Below are 19,407 nucleotides of genomic sequence, written 5' to 3' on the forward strand. Positions count from 1 at the left end.
ATTCTACATCTATAAATAGATCTGGACGAAGTTGTTTTGTATAGAAACGCGAAAACAGTTGATTTGGCCAGATGATCACGACAGACATGGATGTGCAAGCCTCAGTTGAGAAAACAGACGGCGTTAAAACAAAGAAATCAATGCTTACCTATCTTACAAGAATATTGAGGTAACATTTTATCTAAGGGGATTTAGGCCTACACGAATAATCATACTTACAAACTGGGCATTGTGTAGGTAGGCCTAGATCTATAATATCTGAAATAGAAATAGAAATACTACGCACACTAAAAAGTAGTTAACCATCACCCTTGTCTTGTAGCTTTTTAGTGGTGTAGGCCAAAAATAGATGTGTGATAGAGTTGGACTTCGCACCTGATTATTTTAATTGGTATTTATTTCATCTAGGGGCCTACATGTGTGGTTGTAGGATGCATTGTTTATCCTGACCTTATGCAAAATTAGAATTAGGCTTAAAGAAAGGACAATAAGTTAGCATGGATCAGATCAAGTCCATAGTAAATAATTTAATTCGAAATTCATTTCCATTAGTTAAACCCAAACCTATCCTATAAATAATTAATAAATAATAGTATAATACTAGTATAATAGGCCTAATCTATATTAATATTATTATTAGTATCTATCTATATATATAATTCTCTTCTGGGATCAGTTAGAAAACAAGCTCCAAGCGCCTCCTTGCAGTCCCCTCTCTTTCTCTCTATCACTATCACTACCACCCCCCACCCCACCCCCACATTGTCTGGTGAGCTGTGGTCACACTAAATGTTTACAAAGCTAAATGTTTACAAATCGTAGAGCCGGGTTTCTATTAGGGGCAGATAATTTAGTTAGATTTTAAACTTACAGGAGGTAACTAAGAAATAACTAAGAGGAGGCTGCTTTCACGGGGGGGGGGGGGGTGTAGGGTTAGGGGAAAGGGGGGGGGGGGGGTAGTGTTTTAAAGTATATATTTTCAGTGGCAGCATTGGTACTGTCGAATTCACAAATTATGAATTACTGAAAAGTAGAAAATAAAACAACTAAATAGCGGCGTATAATACGCTGCGGGTCGGCTTGTAGTTATTAATATTATTTATTATTACAATATTAGTTACATAAATTAGTTATTACTTAACTTATATTAGATCTAGCTAGCTAGATCTAAATCTAGTATTAGATCTTGGAATAATCTATGATCTGCTTTAAATTTAATAAACTTTGCCTTATGTTTTCATTTTGCATAATTGATTAATTGTAGCAACTAATTTAAAACTATAAATAAAACGTTTTATTTACCCGTTACCCTATTTTTTAGGGGTAGGGCGTACCAGCCAACATTTATTTGCAGTGTTTTCTTCATTGGCTGTTAATTGAGTGACTAAGTCACTCAGTTCAGTTCAGTGTTTCTTCCAGACTTTTTTCTCCAGGAGTGGGGGGGGGGGGGGGGGGGGAGGGGGAACGACTAAAATTTGGGGGGGGGGGGGGAGCTGACACTGTTAAAAGTATATATTTTCTATATAAATTTCATTTCGTTTGGTAGGGGGCAGGGCAGTACACTTTTTTCAGGGGGGGGGGGGGGGGCTCTGTCCGAAAAAAGTCTACACCCCCCCCCCCCCCCCCTCCGAAGAGGTGCCTGGAAGAAACTCTGGTCTGGTTCAGTTCATGCACATTTTAAACAAGCAGAGAATACCAACCTTCCAACTGTACTTTTAATGTATCTTTCTAAAACAAAGCTGACAATAAATATCTTTAGTCTTGCTTTCCTGAAATGTTTGACATACATGGTACAGTAATTTATTCAAGCTTTATTAAACTTGTTTTACAGGCATAATTATAATAAATATGTACATATAATTAACTAGACCTTAGACAGTTATTAAGATATGATTGCCACATTGGTTACCACTTGTACATAGGCCAACATACATGTTACATGTAGTTCATGTTTAAAACTGTAAAATGTATATCTTTAAACTTAAAACTTCTTTTAACTTACATAGGCACTGTAAAATGTGTTACAAGTAAGTTTGTTTGGTATTTTAATAACTGGTGATTCTCAGAGATGTTATGTTTAAGAATGTTGTCTGAATATTTACAGTTACATATGCATTTTTGTGTGTTATTTCTAAATATATATACAAATTTTGAAGCAACATATTTTTATTCTCACCTGGTACTTCTAATTTAAATTTAAGGCAAATGAGTTCTAATGAAGGAGTAGTTTTTGATATGTAACCAACAGTAGCAAGAAATACAGACTGATACATTTATAGGGCTATACATGTTGACTTAAAATTTTATTTTTTCAGGTATATTTACAGCCATGCAAACATCTTTTTTGTATGTATCAAACTAACAACCCTGACCTTATTTCTGATTTACATTGCTATTCCAATCTTTGTAAGAGCTAATCAGTGGATACTGCCTAAAGTTGTATTTTCAAACTTAAGTAAGATATTTTAAACAAACTTAGAAGTGTGTCTTGTTTATATTAAAATTAATTTATTAAATTGTTATTTAAAAATTAACTTTTTTAAATGGTGGTACATTTTAGAAAATACTCTCATAAATTATTTAGAAATATTGGCCTAATGAAAAATTAAATATTTTATTTCAGTTCGTTGGCCACCCTTCATAAATCTTTCAAACCCAAGTGAATTTGGCTTAAACAACACCAGGAATTTTCACCTAGAAGTTGACAAAGATGTTACAATAGGAGCATGGTAACTATTAGTTGAGTAGCTAGGCCACAATAATTACTTGGTTTATTTTTACATCTTAAATATTTTCATTCACCATTTCCATTTAATTAACTCAATAACTGTAAGTTCTCTAAATTTATTTATAAAAAAGTAAAGTTACTATTTCAAGCCTAATGGTCCATGGGGGGGGGGGGGGGGGGGGGAGGAGATGAGGTAAACCTCTGCATGTGAAGAAAGTGTGGTCAGCTTTATGCCCAGCCCCTTTACCTAACATGAGTCAGGGAACACTTCTAAGCTGGGTGGATTTAGGGATATGTTACAGACTTGAGCCCAGGATCTGAACTTGAAACTCTCTGGTTATCTGTGGTGTGCTCTACTGTCTGACCCACAAATTATTTTATTTGTCAACACATACAATATGTAGGCCTACGTATACCTTTAATTCTTGGACACTGATCATTGTTTCTTTAGGCATATTCTTCCTAAAAGTATGCACATTGACAATGTGAACATTCCATGGGATGCATTTGAAGATGAACTGGACAATGGAAAGCAGATATTTCTATATCTCCATGGAAACAGTGGAACAAGGTTAACATCTTTTTATTACCTTCAAAATGATTGGGTGGTTTCTTTTGAGATAAAAATCTTGAAAAATATAATGCTTTGTTTCCTTCTTTCTAAATGTGGTTGATCAAATTCCATAAATTTGTTTTTATTAATTGTATTAATTACAGGCTTTGCTGATTATTTTTTAATATATTTTGTCTGTAAGACAATAATTTGTGTTATCCTGTTTATTATACCATAATTTCAGAGGTTCTTACCACCGTGTGCAGCTGTATAATTTACTGTCAAAGCTTGACTTCCATGTGGTCACAATAGATTACAGAGGTCTGTTTGATTTTAATTCATTTAAATCATAATTCTACGACCATGACATTTGTTTTGAAATTATTTCATTACTGAAATCTCTGAAATCTAATATTTAATATTGTAACTGTAATATTTGAAAAGTAATGATTGAGTTATAACTTTTTTTTAAATGTAATGTTTGAATAATGACTGAGTTGAAACTGTTTAAAAATGTAATGTTTGAATCATGACTGAGTTGAAACTGTTAACTCCTAGGTTTTGGAGATTCATCAGGTGAACCAACAGAAAACGGTGTTGTTCATGATGCATACTTCACGTACAAGTGGCTTAAGCAGAGAGTTGGGGACTCTAAAATCTTCATCTGGGGTCACTCACTAGGAACAGGGTTCTTAGATTTTTCTCAACTATCTTTAGTTAAATCACTAAACTGGTTGTTAAATTTGAAAAATGTCCACCAAATTTGGTAATTTCTAACTCAAAAAAATAAACAATATTGACTGGTATTTAATGTATTAAAAAAAATATTTTAATATTGAGCTATAAAATTATTGCTCTACATTAAAGATTATATTGCTGGCATCTGTATAAAAAAAAATTAAGTGATGTTTATTTTATTTTGACAGAGTAACAACCAAGTTGGCAAAAAAGCTGTGTGAAGAAGGTAATTTTTAATCTGCTACTTTTAAGTTGTAATCACTTTAAGTCTTATTATGTAAGTCTCCAAATACATAAAATACACATTTTTATGTAATAGGTGATAGACCAGCAGGTATTGTTCTTGAGTCACCATTCAACAACATTCAAGAGGCTGCCTTCCATCACCCTTTTTCTTCGGTAAATAGAAGTTTTAGATAAATTGTATTGTTTAAAATCATATACTTGACATTTGTTATGTACAACTTCAATGGTTTTTTTCATTGTCCAATGGGTCCATCTTTGTACTTTAACTGTGTACTAAGGCACAAACTCTAATCATGGGGAACAATGATTTGATGACTGTGAGTTTGTTACCACTTGTATTTTTTCACAGCCTTACAGAATGCTGCCCTGGTTTGAATGGGTTTTTGTTGAAGGCATTGGAGAACATGGGATTTTCTTTAACAGTGAAGAAAAGTAAAGAGTTTTTTAACGGTTAATAAAATTAAGGAAATTTTTTTAATTGAAAGAAGTAATTTGAATAGTCAGGTTTAAAATAATTAAATAGTTGTTTTGTATGTTGAGATATAATGTTAGCTCTACATGCTACACTTTTTACTATTACAGTATATTATTATATTATGTTTTACACCACATAAATATGTTAGCTCTAAATGCCACACATTTTTACTGTTACAGTATCTTGTCGGTTACACCACACATTTTGATTCTACATGCCAAGGATGACTATATTGTTCCTTTTCATCTTGGGGAAAAGGTAAAAAAAAAAATAATTTATAATTGTAATGATACATTTTTAAATTTTATAAACATTTTACTGTGTTATATTTTTAGATTTTAGTTAGTTAGTTTTATTATAGTTAGGCCTAACTAAAGAATATTGTCAGATACAATAATATGGTCACAACAACTAGGCTTATATTCCTTACACAACCTTGATTCTATCATCAATGCCGGTTGCTAGACTATATTGTTCCTTTGTATCGAACAGAATTTTTAAAAATGTTTACAAATACATTCATCTAAAAACTATATTGACCATTACTGGAGTAATTTTTATAAGAACCTGAGTTTGTTGTGCTTTGGTTCCCTAACCTAGACTGCAGCTGCCATTCTTACACCTGTTCTCCGTATTTGCAGCTGTACATGAAAGCTAAAGATACAAGAAGTCACAAAACTGGGAGTGTAGAGTTCATTTCATTTGAAGGACACCACGGCTATGGTCATAAACTGATCTACAAGTCACCTGAACTACCCCAAATTGTCAGGTAAGAAACTTTGCTTCTCAGTGACAAAAGTTAGGTTAGATTAATGATGGGGGATAGAGTGGTTGGGAGGTTTAAAAAAAGTCCTTGCAGGTGAGAAAATTCCAAAATCAAACAACTGCTGCCTTGTAGTTTGTTCTTGGATGGACAAAGGCTATGGGAGCAAATCCAGAAAGAAAAGCAGGCTGAAAACAGAGTCAACAGGCCATATGGTGCATAATAAGTTAACACATAATATTTAATTGTGTTGGAGGATATCACCTTCAATACTACAATTAAAAATACAGAAGAACAATACTGAGGATGTGTAGGCCTACTTAATTGGCTATTAGCAAACCTACATTATATAGTGTACACTCTAATCTTTTGTAACAGCCAACGTATATTGTCTAAATTCTATAACAAAAGATTTGACAGACTGTAATCTGTTTGGCAGGCAGTTTGTGTCCCACTCAAAAACTTCCCAAGTTCCATAACTTCATGTTGCTGATGACGAGAGGACCGTGTCACCATTGAAACTGTTTCTTGTTCCCAGCTATGGACACATTTATTTTGAAACATTTGATTTAAACTGCATTAATTTAGATCTATATACACCAGAAATTTTAAACTTTTATCAAGTTTTAGGAGTTGTTTCAAAGGTATTTTTTTAAATTGAAACACAGTTTTATTCAAATTTTAAGATCAAAATTTAAAGTAACATCTATCCATAAAGAATAAATGGCACATAAAGTTTCTTAATAATGAAATATACATATCAAAATCAAACTTATCAAAACTTTGTACATTTGATAATTTTTTTTTATTTCTTATAATGTAATATTTTCTTTTTACGATTTATAAATAAGACAGTAAAATTAAATTTTAATAATAATGTGATCTAGATATATGTTTTGGCAAAATGCTAAAAAAAAAAATTATTTCAATTATAAACCTACAACAATTATTTTTTCAATTTTTAAATGTTGCAAGTTTTTTACACATTGATATTCAATGGCTCTTCATTTCTAGTTAATTATTATTTGAAACGTTGAAAAACTCTCACTGCTGATGTTAAGTGTTTATTATAAAACTAGTAATGTTTTATCTCATGTTTCTATATTTTTTTGGTACTTTAGGACCAACTTTCTTAACCTACCTAGTAAAGTTGAGGGAAGTGGATGTCCAGATTAATGTCATTGACATCACGCTTCCCTTGTTAGTAGAATTAATATCATTATCCCTGATTACATGGCTTTGTTTAAACTGTGATGTATTTTGCCCAGTGCAAAACTATGTATGTACATAAATAATTTGAGCCATTTTTTTTTTTAATTTATAATTTTTGTTTGTAGCCTGTCAAAGAGTGCCATACACGAATTCATCCATTACTCAGGCATTGTTTACTTTCATTGGCCAGGACTTTCAAAGTTGGCAAATGAATCATTTGTTTGTTTTTTTAAATCAATGCTTAAAGCATTTTGAAACATACATTTATTAATATAATAAATTAATGAAACCTTTCACATATTTTTGAAAAAACTTTATTATGATTGTATAAGTCTTCAACCAATATGAACCGAATAGAAGGCATTAATCGATCATTGTTGTAACCTTCTTTATTGATAACCCAATAGTATTCAAACATTCCAGAATTTAAGTACCAAATTTAGTTGATTGGGAAGTAAATGTTGTATCAGCTGTGTGTGTATTTAGGAAATACGCTCTTTCTTTTTGTGCATATGTGTGAAGAATGAGTACTATGTTTATAGTCATAAAAAATTGCTATTTTTAACTTACTAATTTATTTTACAGATTTTATTTGCTAAAAGTTTTGTAGTTTTTCTAAATCATATTGTAAATGTTTTGTTTTCCCATGAATGAAAATGTACAAGTCTTATCAAAATCAACAAAAAATGACAATCAATAAATTTCACCTTTTATTTTCAATATTTTTTTATGATGATCTACAGGACAACTATCTCCTTGGCCACTCCTTCCTCGTCACATTTTTCTTTAGGTCTGCCTTAACTTTAAGCTTAACTAATCAGGGAAACTGAACTACAGTTGGCTAATTGTTCCAAAACAGAATTAAAACCCACAAGATCATTATCACTACTACCCTGTCAGCAATTCAATGGTTGTTATTTTATTTGTCTTACATAATTTGAACTTGATATGCTTGTAACTTACTAAAATATGTTTTACACTTCTGTATATGAACAAATAAACCAAGCTATGTGTTGAAGAATAATTTTTGCTGCTTTTGTTTTGTTCTTGTAATCTGATGCTGTTGTGTTTGGAATTCAATGTTTTAGTAATCTGATGTTGTGTTTAGGACTTAATGTTTTTGTAATCTGATGCTGTTGTGTTTAAAACTCAATGTTTTTGTAGAGGTAGATTTCAAATGTCACTTGTGAACTGGTGTTTAAACCCAGGTCATGTATAAAGAAGGTACAACTTGTATCTTCCAATGACCAGTTGACTATATGATAATTACACTTTACTTTTGTTCTGCTTCTAGAGTAGGGTATGTAGTATCAATGTGTCATCCATTAATTGTGTTACACAATTTTAAATTATGCTTGTCCTCATATTATCACATCCCTAAAATCCCGATCCTTCCACCCCCATTAACGACGTCACAAAACTTGACGCCCCCACCCCCTTTACACACACTTTTCGTTGTTGTTTTTTTTTTAAACATAATTTTAAAGGAAACAATAAAGCGTTTTTTTTTTCTTTATTTTAATGCCTGGGAACTATTTTATTCCTTAAAGTAAGACGCATGACATTACCCACTCCTTTCCCACACACGTTATAGCATATTGACAGTATTGTTACAAAAATCTGAACCAGTTAATAAAGTACAAGCTTGGTTTTTAGTTTTTTTTTTAATTCATTGAAAAACAACTTTAAACCATTAACACCAAATGACTAAGTTCGAGAACTAGATGTTTAAAAAAAAAACATTAAAAGGATTTATTGATTATAGGCAGTCGCAAGGGAAATAAGCGCCGTGGACGGGAAACAATATATAAAAATCTCGCACACGCAATTACTGTTATTGATTTCAGATTCCGATTGATATTGGGAAACGGTCCTGAAAAAAAAATCAACATAGAAGATAGCTTTGAAATCAGGCTCATTCTTTCCGCCATTTCCTCAATGGACACCAGCGAGAAAAGTCTCAAAGGTATTTGAGAGGTGTATAAATTCATTAAAAAATCATGCACAGCGTATTTACAATTAATATGGTTATAAAATCCTGCCTGTCTGGTTTTTTTCGGACTTTACTAAAGATTGGATGTATTTGATGTTTATAATATTTTCGGTAACTAAATAAAAATTTAAAAAAAAGCAAAAACAATTTGGTTTTCACGTGTAATGGCGACATAAACATGGCATCCTGCTATTGGATAGGCTGCCATAGATTTTATTGTACACATTGTAAGCTAAAAATAGAAAACTAGGTCATGGGGTTTTAAATTTGCATTGTAATTTAAAAACTTGATCTGCAAAGTTTTGTAAACAAATAGTTATCGATTACTAAGTTACTGTACAGCCAATCAATATTTGTCTTACGAAAGTGAAACATCCGGTTATAACTTAGGCTTGATGAAAATAAATAGAAATGTAGCCTTAAACTCAACAAATTATTTTCAAGTTCTCTGGATTTGCAACTTTTATTAGCATTTATTCTAAGAATATAAAATTTCTAAATTAATTTTAGGCTTAAGTTTTTATTTTTTATTTTTTTTTACGGTCTAAATCTAAAAAGCACGTTTTTATTCCATGACAACAACATTATGGAAGGAATCTCGTCAACTCGCTTGCCTCCATTGCTGCCGTGTTGTTGTGTCCGACAGTTGACGTCATGGACACTTCAAGTGGCATAAAAACAAACATCCGGTCAGTGCCTGGTGAAGTCACCGTGACCTTTGCTTGTAAACGTGGAACAAAAGTTCACTTTACCTGTAATAACACCTGGCTACGACTCGATGCAATGTCTGATCTTGATACCTACGTCACGTCTGCTTGCGCGTGATTCACGTTTCCCGCGCAATACATACAACAACACGGCATGTCTAATACAGATATTGTGTAGGCATAAGCGTGCTTCACACAACAAAATAAAGTACATGGGGTCGTCCATAATGGCGTCACACTCGTAGAGGGGGGGGGGGGGTCGGTAATTTTGTGAAGGTGTGTGGGGAGGGGGAGGTTCAGATGGTGCGACGTCACACTTTTGCATTATAAAAAAGCAATGTTAGAAAACGAATTTTAGACGTTATTTTTGCGTTTTAGAAAACTGTTTTAATCAATTGTAATAGGAATTTATTAAAATACTCTATTTTGACAGAGTTCAGATAAGATTTTGGAAAAAATATCGATGTTTAAAAAAAATTCAACTGCAATTTTGAGGGGGGGGGGGTTGTAGACTGAGGTGTGACGTCATTTTAGTGGGGGGTCTGGCTTTTTGTAACGATGTGTGACGGATGGGAGCAGTGTTTCTTCCAGACTTTTTTCTCCGGGGGGGCACTTGAAATCTTCGGGGGGGGGGGGGGGCGGTAAACTTTCTTCGGGGGGGCGGACACTGTTAAAAGTATATATTTTCTATATAAATTATATAAATTTCATTTCGTTCGGGGGGGGGGGGGGCGGTAAAAATTTTTCGGGGGGGCTTTGCCCCCCCCGAAGAGATGCCTGAAAGAAACTCTGGATGGGAGGGGGGGGGGTAAAAATCGTCAAAAAAGCGCGACGTCATTTATGGATGACCCCTATGCTCAATACTCTTGTCAGTCGCATCAATAGATAGATGTTCGATACGCTTGCCTTTTGCCTCAATAGATGCTCAATTTGTTAGTCTTGTCAGTCATCTCAATAGGTACTCAATTTACTTTCCAGTCATCTCAATAGATGACTCAATTAGCTTGCCTTAACTTCTAGATAAGAGCCATTGAACAAGGGTGTATTCAATAATTTCCTGGGCGCTTTACATGACTCTCCTATCACACACTTTTGTTTTCCCGAGTAGGGAGTACAACCGTCATCAGAGGAAACAATATGGCCAAAATATTCATCAGTAGATAATCAGTCTGATGGCGTAACTTGGGGGGAGTTGAACCCCACCTCCCATGTTGGAGGTGTGGGCTGACAAATTGTTTACATTTTTTTTGTTGCTATTCACGCCTGAGATCATCATAGGTCACTAATTCCACCCCACCACTCCATCCTTGTATAATCCTAGTAACGCCATTATTTACCAATTTTTCATTGTAATGTTTTATAGTTAAGTCTAGATAAAATACCCTTAAGTATCTTTTTAATAATAGTATATTCCTACACATTTTATTTTCTATTTAAAAAATAATAATCCAGACTGGATAAATCATTTGTTGTAGAAATATCAATATCCTCTCAAGTCTCGTGTTTATGAAATTGTTATTAAAATCCTGTGAAATCTTATGTTTATGAGATTGTTATCAATATCCTGTGAGTTTGTGTGTAAAATAAAAGTTATCAGTATCATCTGAGCTCTTTTTCCCGAGGAGCTGATAATAAAAGCTAAGAGCCTGCTACGTCCGCGTCAGCTTGCTAAAACTAAATGTTAAAATGTGCGCATTTTATTACTTTATCAGCATTTATTTTCAATTAACTAAAATCCAATGAGAAACAACAGCAAACAATCCAGACTGAAAATTTATTTGGCCCATGTCTCTCCATGAGCAGGGAGGGCTAGAATATAAAATCGAACACACTATGATTGTACTATGGCCATATATCAGCAGGACTCCTATTTAAAACAACCGTGTACGCTCTATTGAAAAGTGAAACCCGAATGAAAGCCGAGTCTTTTAACTGCCCATACAGTGATTGGTTGGTTGGTTTCGGGCCATTGAAAAGTTTGAAAAGATCTATTGCTTGTTTGCATTGTCGATAAAGCGACGGTGTATGACACAGAATAAACAGAAAAATGATCCGGGGAAGTGTTGTGGTCTGTCGGCGGGTGGAGGTGGGGGGGGGGGGGTGATTTTATGACAGGCCACACGTGAAATCGTCCCGCGCGGGTTGGAAGACTTTTGCAGGTAGAACAGGACTGGTAGAAGGTGACAGGGTACAGTGAAGTTTGATAAATTATTTTATTTATTTCTAAGTCCTGACAGCTGCATGATAAGTTAAACGAAAACGAGTCAGTCTCAGACAGCAGACGCGATTTGTAACTGCCGTCTGCTTGAAATCGATGCCTGGTGTAGATGGTAGAAATGTTATCGTGGATTATGTAGCACTGGTGCTGTTTTAAATTGTTGGTTCTCATTTTGTACGGATGACTTCGGTATTTTGCTTGAAAGTTGTATCGTAGGAAACTGGTGAGTTTATTAATTTCATTAAATTAATCAGGAGCTTATTTTATTTGATGTTTAACACTGTTAAGGCTTCAGAATTTTAAATCGAATTTTTATTCAGTCTAGTAAGTAGCACGATTGTTCAAATAAAGTCAATTTTAGATTAAGTAAGCTAGATGTATACCAGATGAATGAAAGTCTGTATCTTTCAGTTAAGTCTAGTAATAGAGTTCTTGAGTTATTCTTAAAAAAACTGCTGAGTTACTCTGTTCGAAATCACGCTGATTTTTATTACAACAATGATGTGCTACCAAAGTGATTGTATTATAACAATGTTGTTGTTGTGATACCAAAGTGATTGTATTACAACAATGTTGTTGAGCTACCAAAGTGATTGTATTACAACAATGTTGTTGTTGTGATACCAAAGTGATTGTATTACAACAATGTTGTTGTTGTGATACCAAAGTGATTGTATTACAACAATGTTGTTGTTGTGATACCAAAGTGATTGTATTACAACAATGTTGTTGAGCTACCAAAGTGATAGTATTACAACAATGTTGTGCTACCGAAGTGATTGTATTACAACAATGTTGATGTTGTGCTACCAAAGTGATTGTATTACAACAATTGTGATATTGTGCTACAAAAGTGATTGTATTACAACAATTGTGATATTGTGCTACCAAAGTGATTGTATTACAACAATTGTGATATTGTGCTACCGAAGTGATTGTATTACAACAATGTTGTTGTTGTGATACCAAAGTGATTGTATTACAACAATTGTGATATTGTGCTACCAAAGTGATTTTATTACAACAATTGTGATATTGTGCTACCAAAGTGATTGTATTACAACAATGTTGTTGTGCTACCAAAGTGATTGTATTACAACAATGTTGTGCTACCAAAGTGATTGTATTACAACAATGTTGTGCTACCAAAGTGATTGTATTACAACAATGTTGTGCTACCAAAGTGATTGTATTACAACAATGTTGTGCTACCAAAGTGATTGTATTACAACAATGTTGTGCTACCAAAGTGATTGTATTACAACAATGTTGATTTCGTGCTACCATCACTAATGTTAAGAAATTTACCTCCGATACACATTTAACACATTGTTCTTACTCTGTTGTTCAATAGTTCCTAGAAATTTGATACATTTTTACTTTATACTATAATTTATGGAAATTTGAAAAGTTTAGTCTTTTTAAACAGAATATTAGCTTTTGAAATTTACAAACTGCTGTACGAAAATGATCCAGATTTTGCTAACATTTTAACTTGAAATAATGATTAGCTGTGTTTAAAAATTAAGGGAGGACGTCATTTCTTCAGTAAGGGGGGGGGGGGGGTTCTGATATTTTGTTGGTTAAATATTTGACAATGAATGGGTGGGAGGTGGGGGGAATCATCACAAAAGAGTGACATCTTTAATGGCGACGAATAAATAAAATATATCTGAATGGAAACGACAGTGTATTTTTAATCTGCCGTTTTCCTTATTCTTCTTGGTTTTTAAGTGTTTTCAATCACTAAGAACCTCCACACTGCAAACATCTCAGATACAATGTAGGTGATACATTATAAATAACTCAATACGGCAGTTCACGAAGACGCAGGAACAGTCAATTAAATTGAAGGAGGAAATTTCGCGCTGTATTAAACAATGAGCTTAGATCAATGCCACACTGTTTATCGATATTGCCATAACTTCCAGATAACTCAGGTGGGGATTTTAATCGAAAAGTCGATTCCAAAGATCGGGTCAGACAAATCGATAGAACTCCACCATCATCCCCCCGCTTCCACGCCCCTTCCGCCAGATGCATCTTGATATGGGAAATTGTGTTCAAATATTTATTGACTGTGTTAAACCTCTACTGAATTTGTTTTCAAATATTGACTGTGTTAAACCCCTACTGAATTTGTTTTCAAATATTGACTGTGTTAAACCTCTACTGAAATCGTGTTCAAATATTGACTGTTAAACCCCACGATAGCCTGCGGTGAAATGCTTGAATATTTATCGCACTCATTTAGCCCTACCTAATTAACTTTTGCTATTTCTATTTTATGGCTATCTGTGCGCTACGTAAATGGGTTTAATTAAAGCAACCTGTTCTTTTTTTTTCACTGCCATTTATGAAGTTCTACTTGTTAAAACGATACATTTCAGGCAACAGATTATGTTTGGGGTCGTTCGTAAACGACGTCACACTTCTAAAAGGGGTGGAATGTTAGCAGCTTAGGTGTGACGTCATATTAGGGTGGGGGGTCTGGCTTATTTGTGACACAGTGTGACTATGGAGTTTATTCGTTGTGTATAAACGCCTGTACGTGTGCTTATCCCGTAGCTTCACTTTGCGCCCTGCCATCCCCACCCCTTTGGGTAGGCCTATGTCGACAGGCCTCATTAATACAGAATTAACTCCAACGGTTGGACGCAGTTAGAAGCTCTACCGTTCGACCACGATGTCTTTAGTATGCAGTGTTTCTACCAGACTTTTTTCTCCGGAGGGGGAGGGGGGCACTTGATATTTTTTCGGGGGGGGGGGGGGGGCGGACACTAGTAAAAGTGTATGTTTACTATATAAATTCCATCTCGTTCGGGGGGGGGGGGGGGGCGGTAGACTTTCTTCGAAGAGATGCCTGGAAGAAACTCTGTTAGTATGAAATTCATGTAGTTCAACTCTCATTTAAAATTTCAGTGTGACTTTATCCATCTTTTCATGAAATTCAAGTTGGAATGTTCTCGAAGGAGAAACTGACGTTCGTGTTTCCCGTTCTAAACGGCTGAAGAAGTTCGACAGACAGTCTATAGCCTTTGAATAAAAGAACGAACTCCTGCGATGCAGCGTCGACACCACACCTTGCTAGCTACCAACCATGATTTTTTGGTCAACGAAATACCCGTTGATGAAACCATAGACGCTATTCGTAACAAGAACATTCTTAACTGGCATGATTTTGAACAGTTGAAAACACTTAGACATCAGGGGAGGAAGGCATTAGCCAGGTACAGTTCAGAGATTGTTGCTTATTTTAATTTTTGCTTATATTAGTACTAATATTTTAAAAATAAAATTAATGATATAGCCTACGTCTGTACGTAGTGAAAATTTTCAAGTATTATATATTAATTTACAAAGAAAATAGCGTTCAGTGAGGTATCCTCTGTAGCAAATTGAATAGCTGATCAAAAGGCTACATGTTTTAATGAAAAAAAAACCCACCAAAATTTATATGCAAGTTTTAGTTGTATTTTCTTAATGTAGTATTTGTTTAAAATAATAATATGTATAATATTAATTTTAAAACTGAAATAATAATGCGAGAAATTTCGGCATGAAGGCATGTATGAGCAGAAGACAGAGAAGCTCGAATAATTCAGTCCGTCTGCTCGCATACCCAGGTACCTGTTGGCCGTGTTACCCCACAGAGGTTCCACGGCGTTCCAGGCGTTTCTAGAATCCTTGCAGGAAGCAAACGCTCAACACCTGGTTGACCTACTTCTACAGCAAGCTGGCGCTGTCAACTTGGAAGAATTATTTCAGGTCGGCAATTTCATGTTTTGTAGTTTAGTTACATACACAATATAGTTGGCAGTTTTGTTACATACACAATATAAGCGGCACTCAATATTTTGTGTATTCTCGTTTGGTCGATGAAAAGAGGGAAACACCAGACCTAGCGAAGCCAATGAATCCATGTATCGATACTGGTGATCTGATGATGCTTACCTTACCACGAAAATGTGGACATCGATCGTTGATAACCGATATCTAAAGAAATGTATAAAAGAGCTACAATATTGCAATTTTTAAAAAATACCTATACAGAATTACATGTATAATCGGATAACTCGTTATTACAAATCTTTATTAATTTTAAATATTAATTAATTATCTATCTTCCGATTACAATTATATTATCATTTACTGACGTTCTTTTTTTTATCCCCCCCCCCCTCTTCAATAAAAAAAAATTCCAGTCACCACCCCCGGGCAACAAAACACCCACTGATACCCCCCTGCCTCTAGGCCCCGACCCACATGAATATGCAGTGCGGTTGATGCGGAACGCCAAATTTATTCGTGAATTTGTTGACCCCGCGGAGATTAGTCCCGTACTGACCCAGAACAAGGTCATCACTGCCAGGGAGGCGGATATGGTGGTACACATCCATGGGCGGACCAAGAAATGGGAGGTAGGTACATGTACATTGTATGGCATGGGAGGTAGGTACATGTACATTGTATGGCATGGGAGGTAGGTACATGTACATTGTATGGCATGGGAGGTAGGTACATGTACATTGTGTGGCATGGGAGGTAGGTACATGTACATTGTGTGGCATGGGAGGTAGGTACATGTACATTGTGTGGCATGGGAGGTAGGTAACATCTACATTGTATGGCATGGGAGGTAGGTACATGTACATTGTATGGCATGGGAGGTAGGTACATGTACATTGTGTGGCATGGGAGGTAGGTACATGTACATTGTGTGGCATGGGAGGTAGGTACATGTACATTGTGTGGCATGGGAGGTAGGTACATGTACATTGTATGGCATGGGAGGTAAATATATATAAAGCATATAACATGGGAGGTAATAACATCTACATTGAATGGCATGGGAGGTAATAACATCTACATTACATGGCATGGGAGGTAATAATACATTATATGATATAGGTGGTGGGTACATCTACATTATGTGGCGTGCGAGGTAGGTATATCTGCATTATGTGGCATGGGAGGTAAATACAGATAAAGCTTATAACATGGGAGGTAATAACATCTACATTGTATGTCATGGGAGGTCAATACATATACATTGTATGGCATGGGAAGTAAGTACATTTACATTTTCAGTTATATAAGTACAAATACATTTTAAAGGAATGAGAAGGGATATTATTAAAGCACACTTAAATAGACGGAAAGGTAGTTAAGTCGAAAAACGAGAGGTTATGAAATCTTTCAGAACGGGTGCTAATTATAGGCCGAAGGATAAGCATTTGGACGCAGTGTTTCTTCCAGACTTTTTTCTCCGGGGGTGCACTTGATATTTTCGGGGGGGGGGGGGGGGGGGGCACTGGTAAGAGTATCTGTTTTCTATATAAATTCCATTTCGTTCGGGGGGGGGGGGGGGGGGGGGGCGGTAGACTTTCTTGGGGGTGGGGGCGGAGATGCCTGGAAGAAACTCTGGAGGCAATCAATATGATGAAAAACGTGAGGTCCTGTCTTCAAATAGCAGTGTCGCTGTGATCGATGCGACATAACAGTGTAAATAAAACTTTAACCTGAGTTGCCTATATGTGTTCGTGTTAATAAGTCATTAAGTTAGGCGACAAACTTAATCTAAAACTAGTATTGAATATTCATGCGCTTTATAAAAATATGCATTGGTCGTATGAAATTTATTCACGAAATGTTTATTTCGTGATGTTGAAGTTATGGAAATATGTATGGGTCGTCCGAAATTTATTCACGAAATGTTTAGTTCGTGATGTTGAAGTTTCGAGGAATGTGGAAAAAGGGGGGGGGGGGGTGGTCGAAGAAGGGGGGGAGTGGTCGAGCATAAGACTGTGTATCTGATCCTTGATAGTTAAAAGTTCGAATAAAGATTGGTTTGAAGTCTTAAGTTCATTACCAAACCTGAAGTTCCATAGAGCAGATGATGTAGAGCGTTTTAGTTTCTTTGGCCTAGGCCCTAGGTATATGCAGTGTTTCTTTCAGACATTTTTCTCCTCGAGGAGGGGGGGGAGGACTTGCAATTTTCGAGGGGGGGGGGGGGGAAGAGGCGGACACTGGTACACAAAATGTATATATTTTATATAAAATTTCTAATTCGTTCGGGGTTTATGAAGGGATTATAAGGCCAGCATTAGATTGTGCTTTTTAAAAACACCAACAGAAGTGACTTCCTTCTAGTGTTGTCTTGGTGTGAAATCCGGTGGGTCTAAAACCTGGTGCTAAGATAATATTTCATTTCCTGACCAACTAATCATCTTCATCCATATCTGCTTGTTCTTGTTGCGCCACTACACTGATCATCTTAATCCATATCTGCTTGTTCTTGCTGCCCTACTACCCTGATTATCTTAATCCATATCTGTTTGTTCTTGTTGCCAGTTAATCCTTGCTGCCCTCCTACTACCCTGATTATCTTAATCCATATCTGCTTGTTCTTGTTGCCAGTTGATCCTTGCTGCCTTACTACAAAGGGGCGAGAGGGCCTACCAGGCCTTCATGGCCGCCTTGCTACAGAAGGGCTACTCCGCCGTGTTCCACGCCATCCAAGAAACCACCACCGAACTCTCTGGGTCAGACGATGACGACGACCTAAGTGACGGCGTCGAGGTCAGAGATGACATCCTCGACTCAGACGACGAACTGAAAGCGGAAGTGACGCAGTCGGTGAACCGCGGGAGAATATCCGAGAACTTGCTACAGGACAACTTATCGCGGCACGATTTCAGCCGCGTGGACGATTCGCTGTGGTCTACGTCTGCTGACCTGAAGCAGCCCGCAGCCGACATAAATCATATGAGCAACAGGGCACGCTGGGAAGACACGGAGGATTATGATAACAGTGGCGGGAATGAGTGGGGTAACTGGTCCAGTAACAACAAACATGACGCTGGTAGGAAAGGACCGAGAAGGATAAGCAATGCAGGGAATCTTAACTCTGTACAGGAGGAGCCAGATCTCTAGGCTACACTTAGTTTTATTTTTAAAGTAATGTTGTGTATATAGCAATCATTTGTATATTTATTTGATAAATACTTAATATAGACAATATAGTATAATCTTGTTTAAAAATACTGAACAACTTTAATATCTTTGTTTTTAGTTAATTGGCGGAATGGATGATTGCTTTTTTTCATTGAATGTTTTAAACTAAAATAATCAGGAGACGTTCACGTTTTTCACCTCATCTCCCTATCGTCATAACACGTCAACCCCCCCCCCCCCCCCCCCCCCCCCATCGATCAATTTTAAAATAACGCCACATTTCTTCACACCCTTCCCACAGTTCTTACATTTTTTAAATTTTAAAACAATGATTGTTTTGTTAAAATATTAGTTAGGTTTGATAGATTTTCATTGCAAATTACTAATATATAAAAGGCTTTAAGATATGCGAAATAATTGCTAATATTCAGTTTCAAACATATCTTTTTAAAAAGTAAAGGAATGACTGACCTTTTCTGATCACCCCACTTCTCCCAAAATTGGAACCATCACTCCATCAAGTGTGGCGTCCCCAAAGCGATGTGCAAGGGAGACAGCCAATAAAATGTATCATCTGTTTGAGGCTTAACTCCCTTTATTAATAGATGGCCTTTATTAATAGACTAGGCATGCTGCCCAGCTTCGCTTAGGCTTTCGAAAACATTGAGAATTTGAATGCTTAATTAATTCGCCCATATAAGGCGCCGGTCAGTCGAGGTCAGTTTTGACCCCCTCATCGTAGACTTTTCGGCCAACCGGCCCCCGTGTTCTGTCGCCCCAAGGCAAGATCCTGCCAAATTTGAAGCGCCTGCGGCGC

The 19,407-nt window shown here is 35.9% G+C and overlaps 2 protein-coding genes across 3 annotated transcripts; both read left to right on the forward strand.

The window, feature by feature from the left end:
• Positions 1-17: 17 nt before the first annotated feature.
• On the forward strand, positions 18-7,739 carry LOC131936488 (lysophosphatidylserine lipase ABHD12-like). Its single transcript, XM_059293512.1, has 12 exons — positions 18-169; positions 2,316-2,455; positions 2,624-2,729; positions 3,180-3,299; positions 3,526-3,602; positions 3,840-3,969; positions 4,208-4,245; positions 4,339-4,418; positions 4,615-4,697; positions 4,920-4,998; positions 5,382-5,509; positions 5,943-7,739. Exons 1-12 carry the CDS (start codon positions 72-74, stop codon positions 5,980-5,982), a joined length of 1,119 nt encoding a protein of 372 aa, XP_059149495.1. The 5' UTR covers positions 18-71; the 3' UTR covers positions 5,983-7,739.
• A 3,948-nt stretch (positions 7,740-11,687) lies between these two features.
• Positions 11,688-18,765, forward strand: LOC131936460 (uncharacterized). 2 transcript variants are annotated; one of them, XM_059293465.1, is made up of 5 exons: positions 11,688-11,856; positions 14,556-14,863; positions 15,260-15,401; positions 15,839-16,054; positions 18,054-18,765. In XM_059293465.1, the coding sequence occupies exons 2-5, from the start codon at positions 14,697-14,699 to the stop codon at positions 18,567-18,569; spliced, it is 1,041 nt and encodes a 346-aa protein (XP_059149448.1). In that variant the 5' UTR covers positions 11,688-11,856; positions 14,556-14,696; the 3' UTR covers positions 18,570-18,765. The 2 variants fall into 2 exon arrangements, with proteins under 2 accessions (XP_059149448.1, XP_059149457.1); XM_059293474.1 differs by having other exon boundaries at positions 14,589-14,863.
• Positions 18,766-19,407: the final 642 nt, after the last annotated feature.

The sequence above is a fragment of the Physella acuta genome, unplaced genomic scaffold (genome assembly GCF_028476545.2).
Source record: "Physella acuta isolate Inbredline_101_S28 unplaced genomic scaffold, ASM2847654v3 ptg000015l, whole genome shotgun sequence".
NCBI classification, from domain to species: Eukaryota; Metazoa; Mollusca; class Gastropoda; family Physidae; genus Physella; species Physella acuta.

Coding starts and splice junctions, on each gene's coding strand:
- LOC131936460 (XM_059293465.1), top strand. CDS start 14,697: ATGCAGCGTCGACACCACACCTTGCTAGCTACCAACCATGATTTTTTG. Junction 15,402..15,838: donor ACTTGGAAGAATTATTTCAG/GTCGGCAATTTC, acceptor AAAAAATTCCAG/TCACCACCCCCGGGCAACAA. Junction 16,055..18,053: donor GGCGGACCAAGAAATGGGAG/GTAGGTACATGT, acceptor TCTTGTTGCCAG/TTGATCCTTGCTGCCTTACT.
- LOC131936488 (XM_059293512.1), top strand. CDS start 72: ATGATCACGACAGACATGGATGTGCAAGCCTCAGTTGAGAAAACAGAC. Junction 3,970..4,207: donor GGTCACTCACTAGGAACAGG/GTTCTTAGATTT, acceptor TTATTTTGACAG/AGTAACAACCAAGTTGGCAA. Junction 4,246..4,338: donor AAAAAAGCTGTGTGAAGAAG/GTAATTTTTAAT, acceptor TTTATGTAATAG/GTGATAGACCAGCAGGTATT.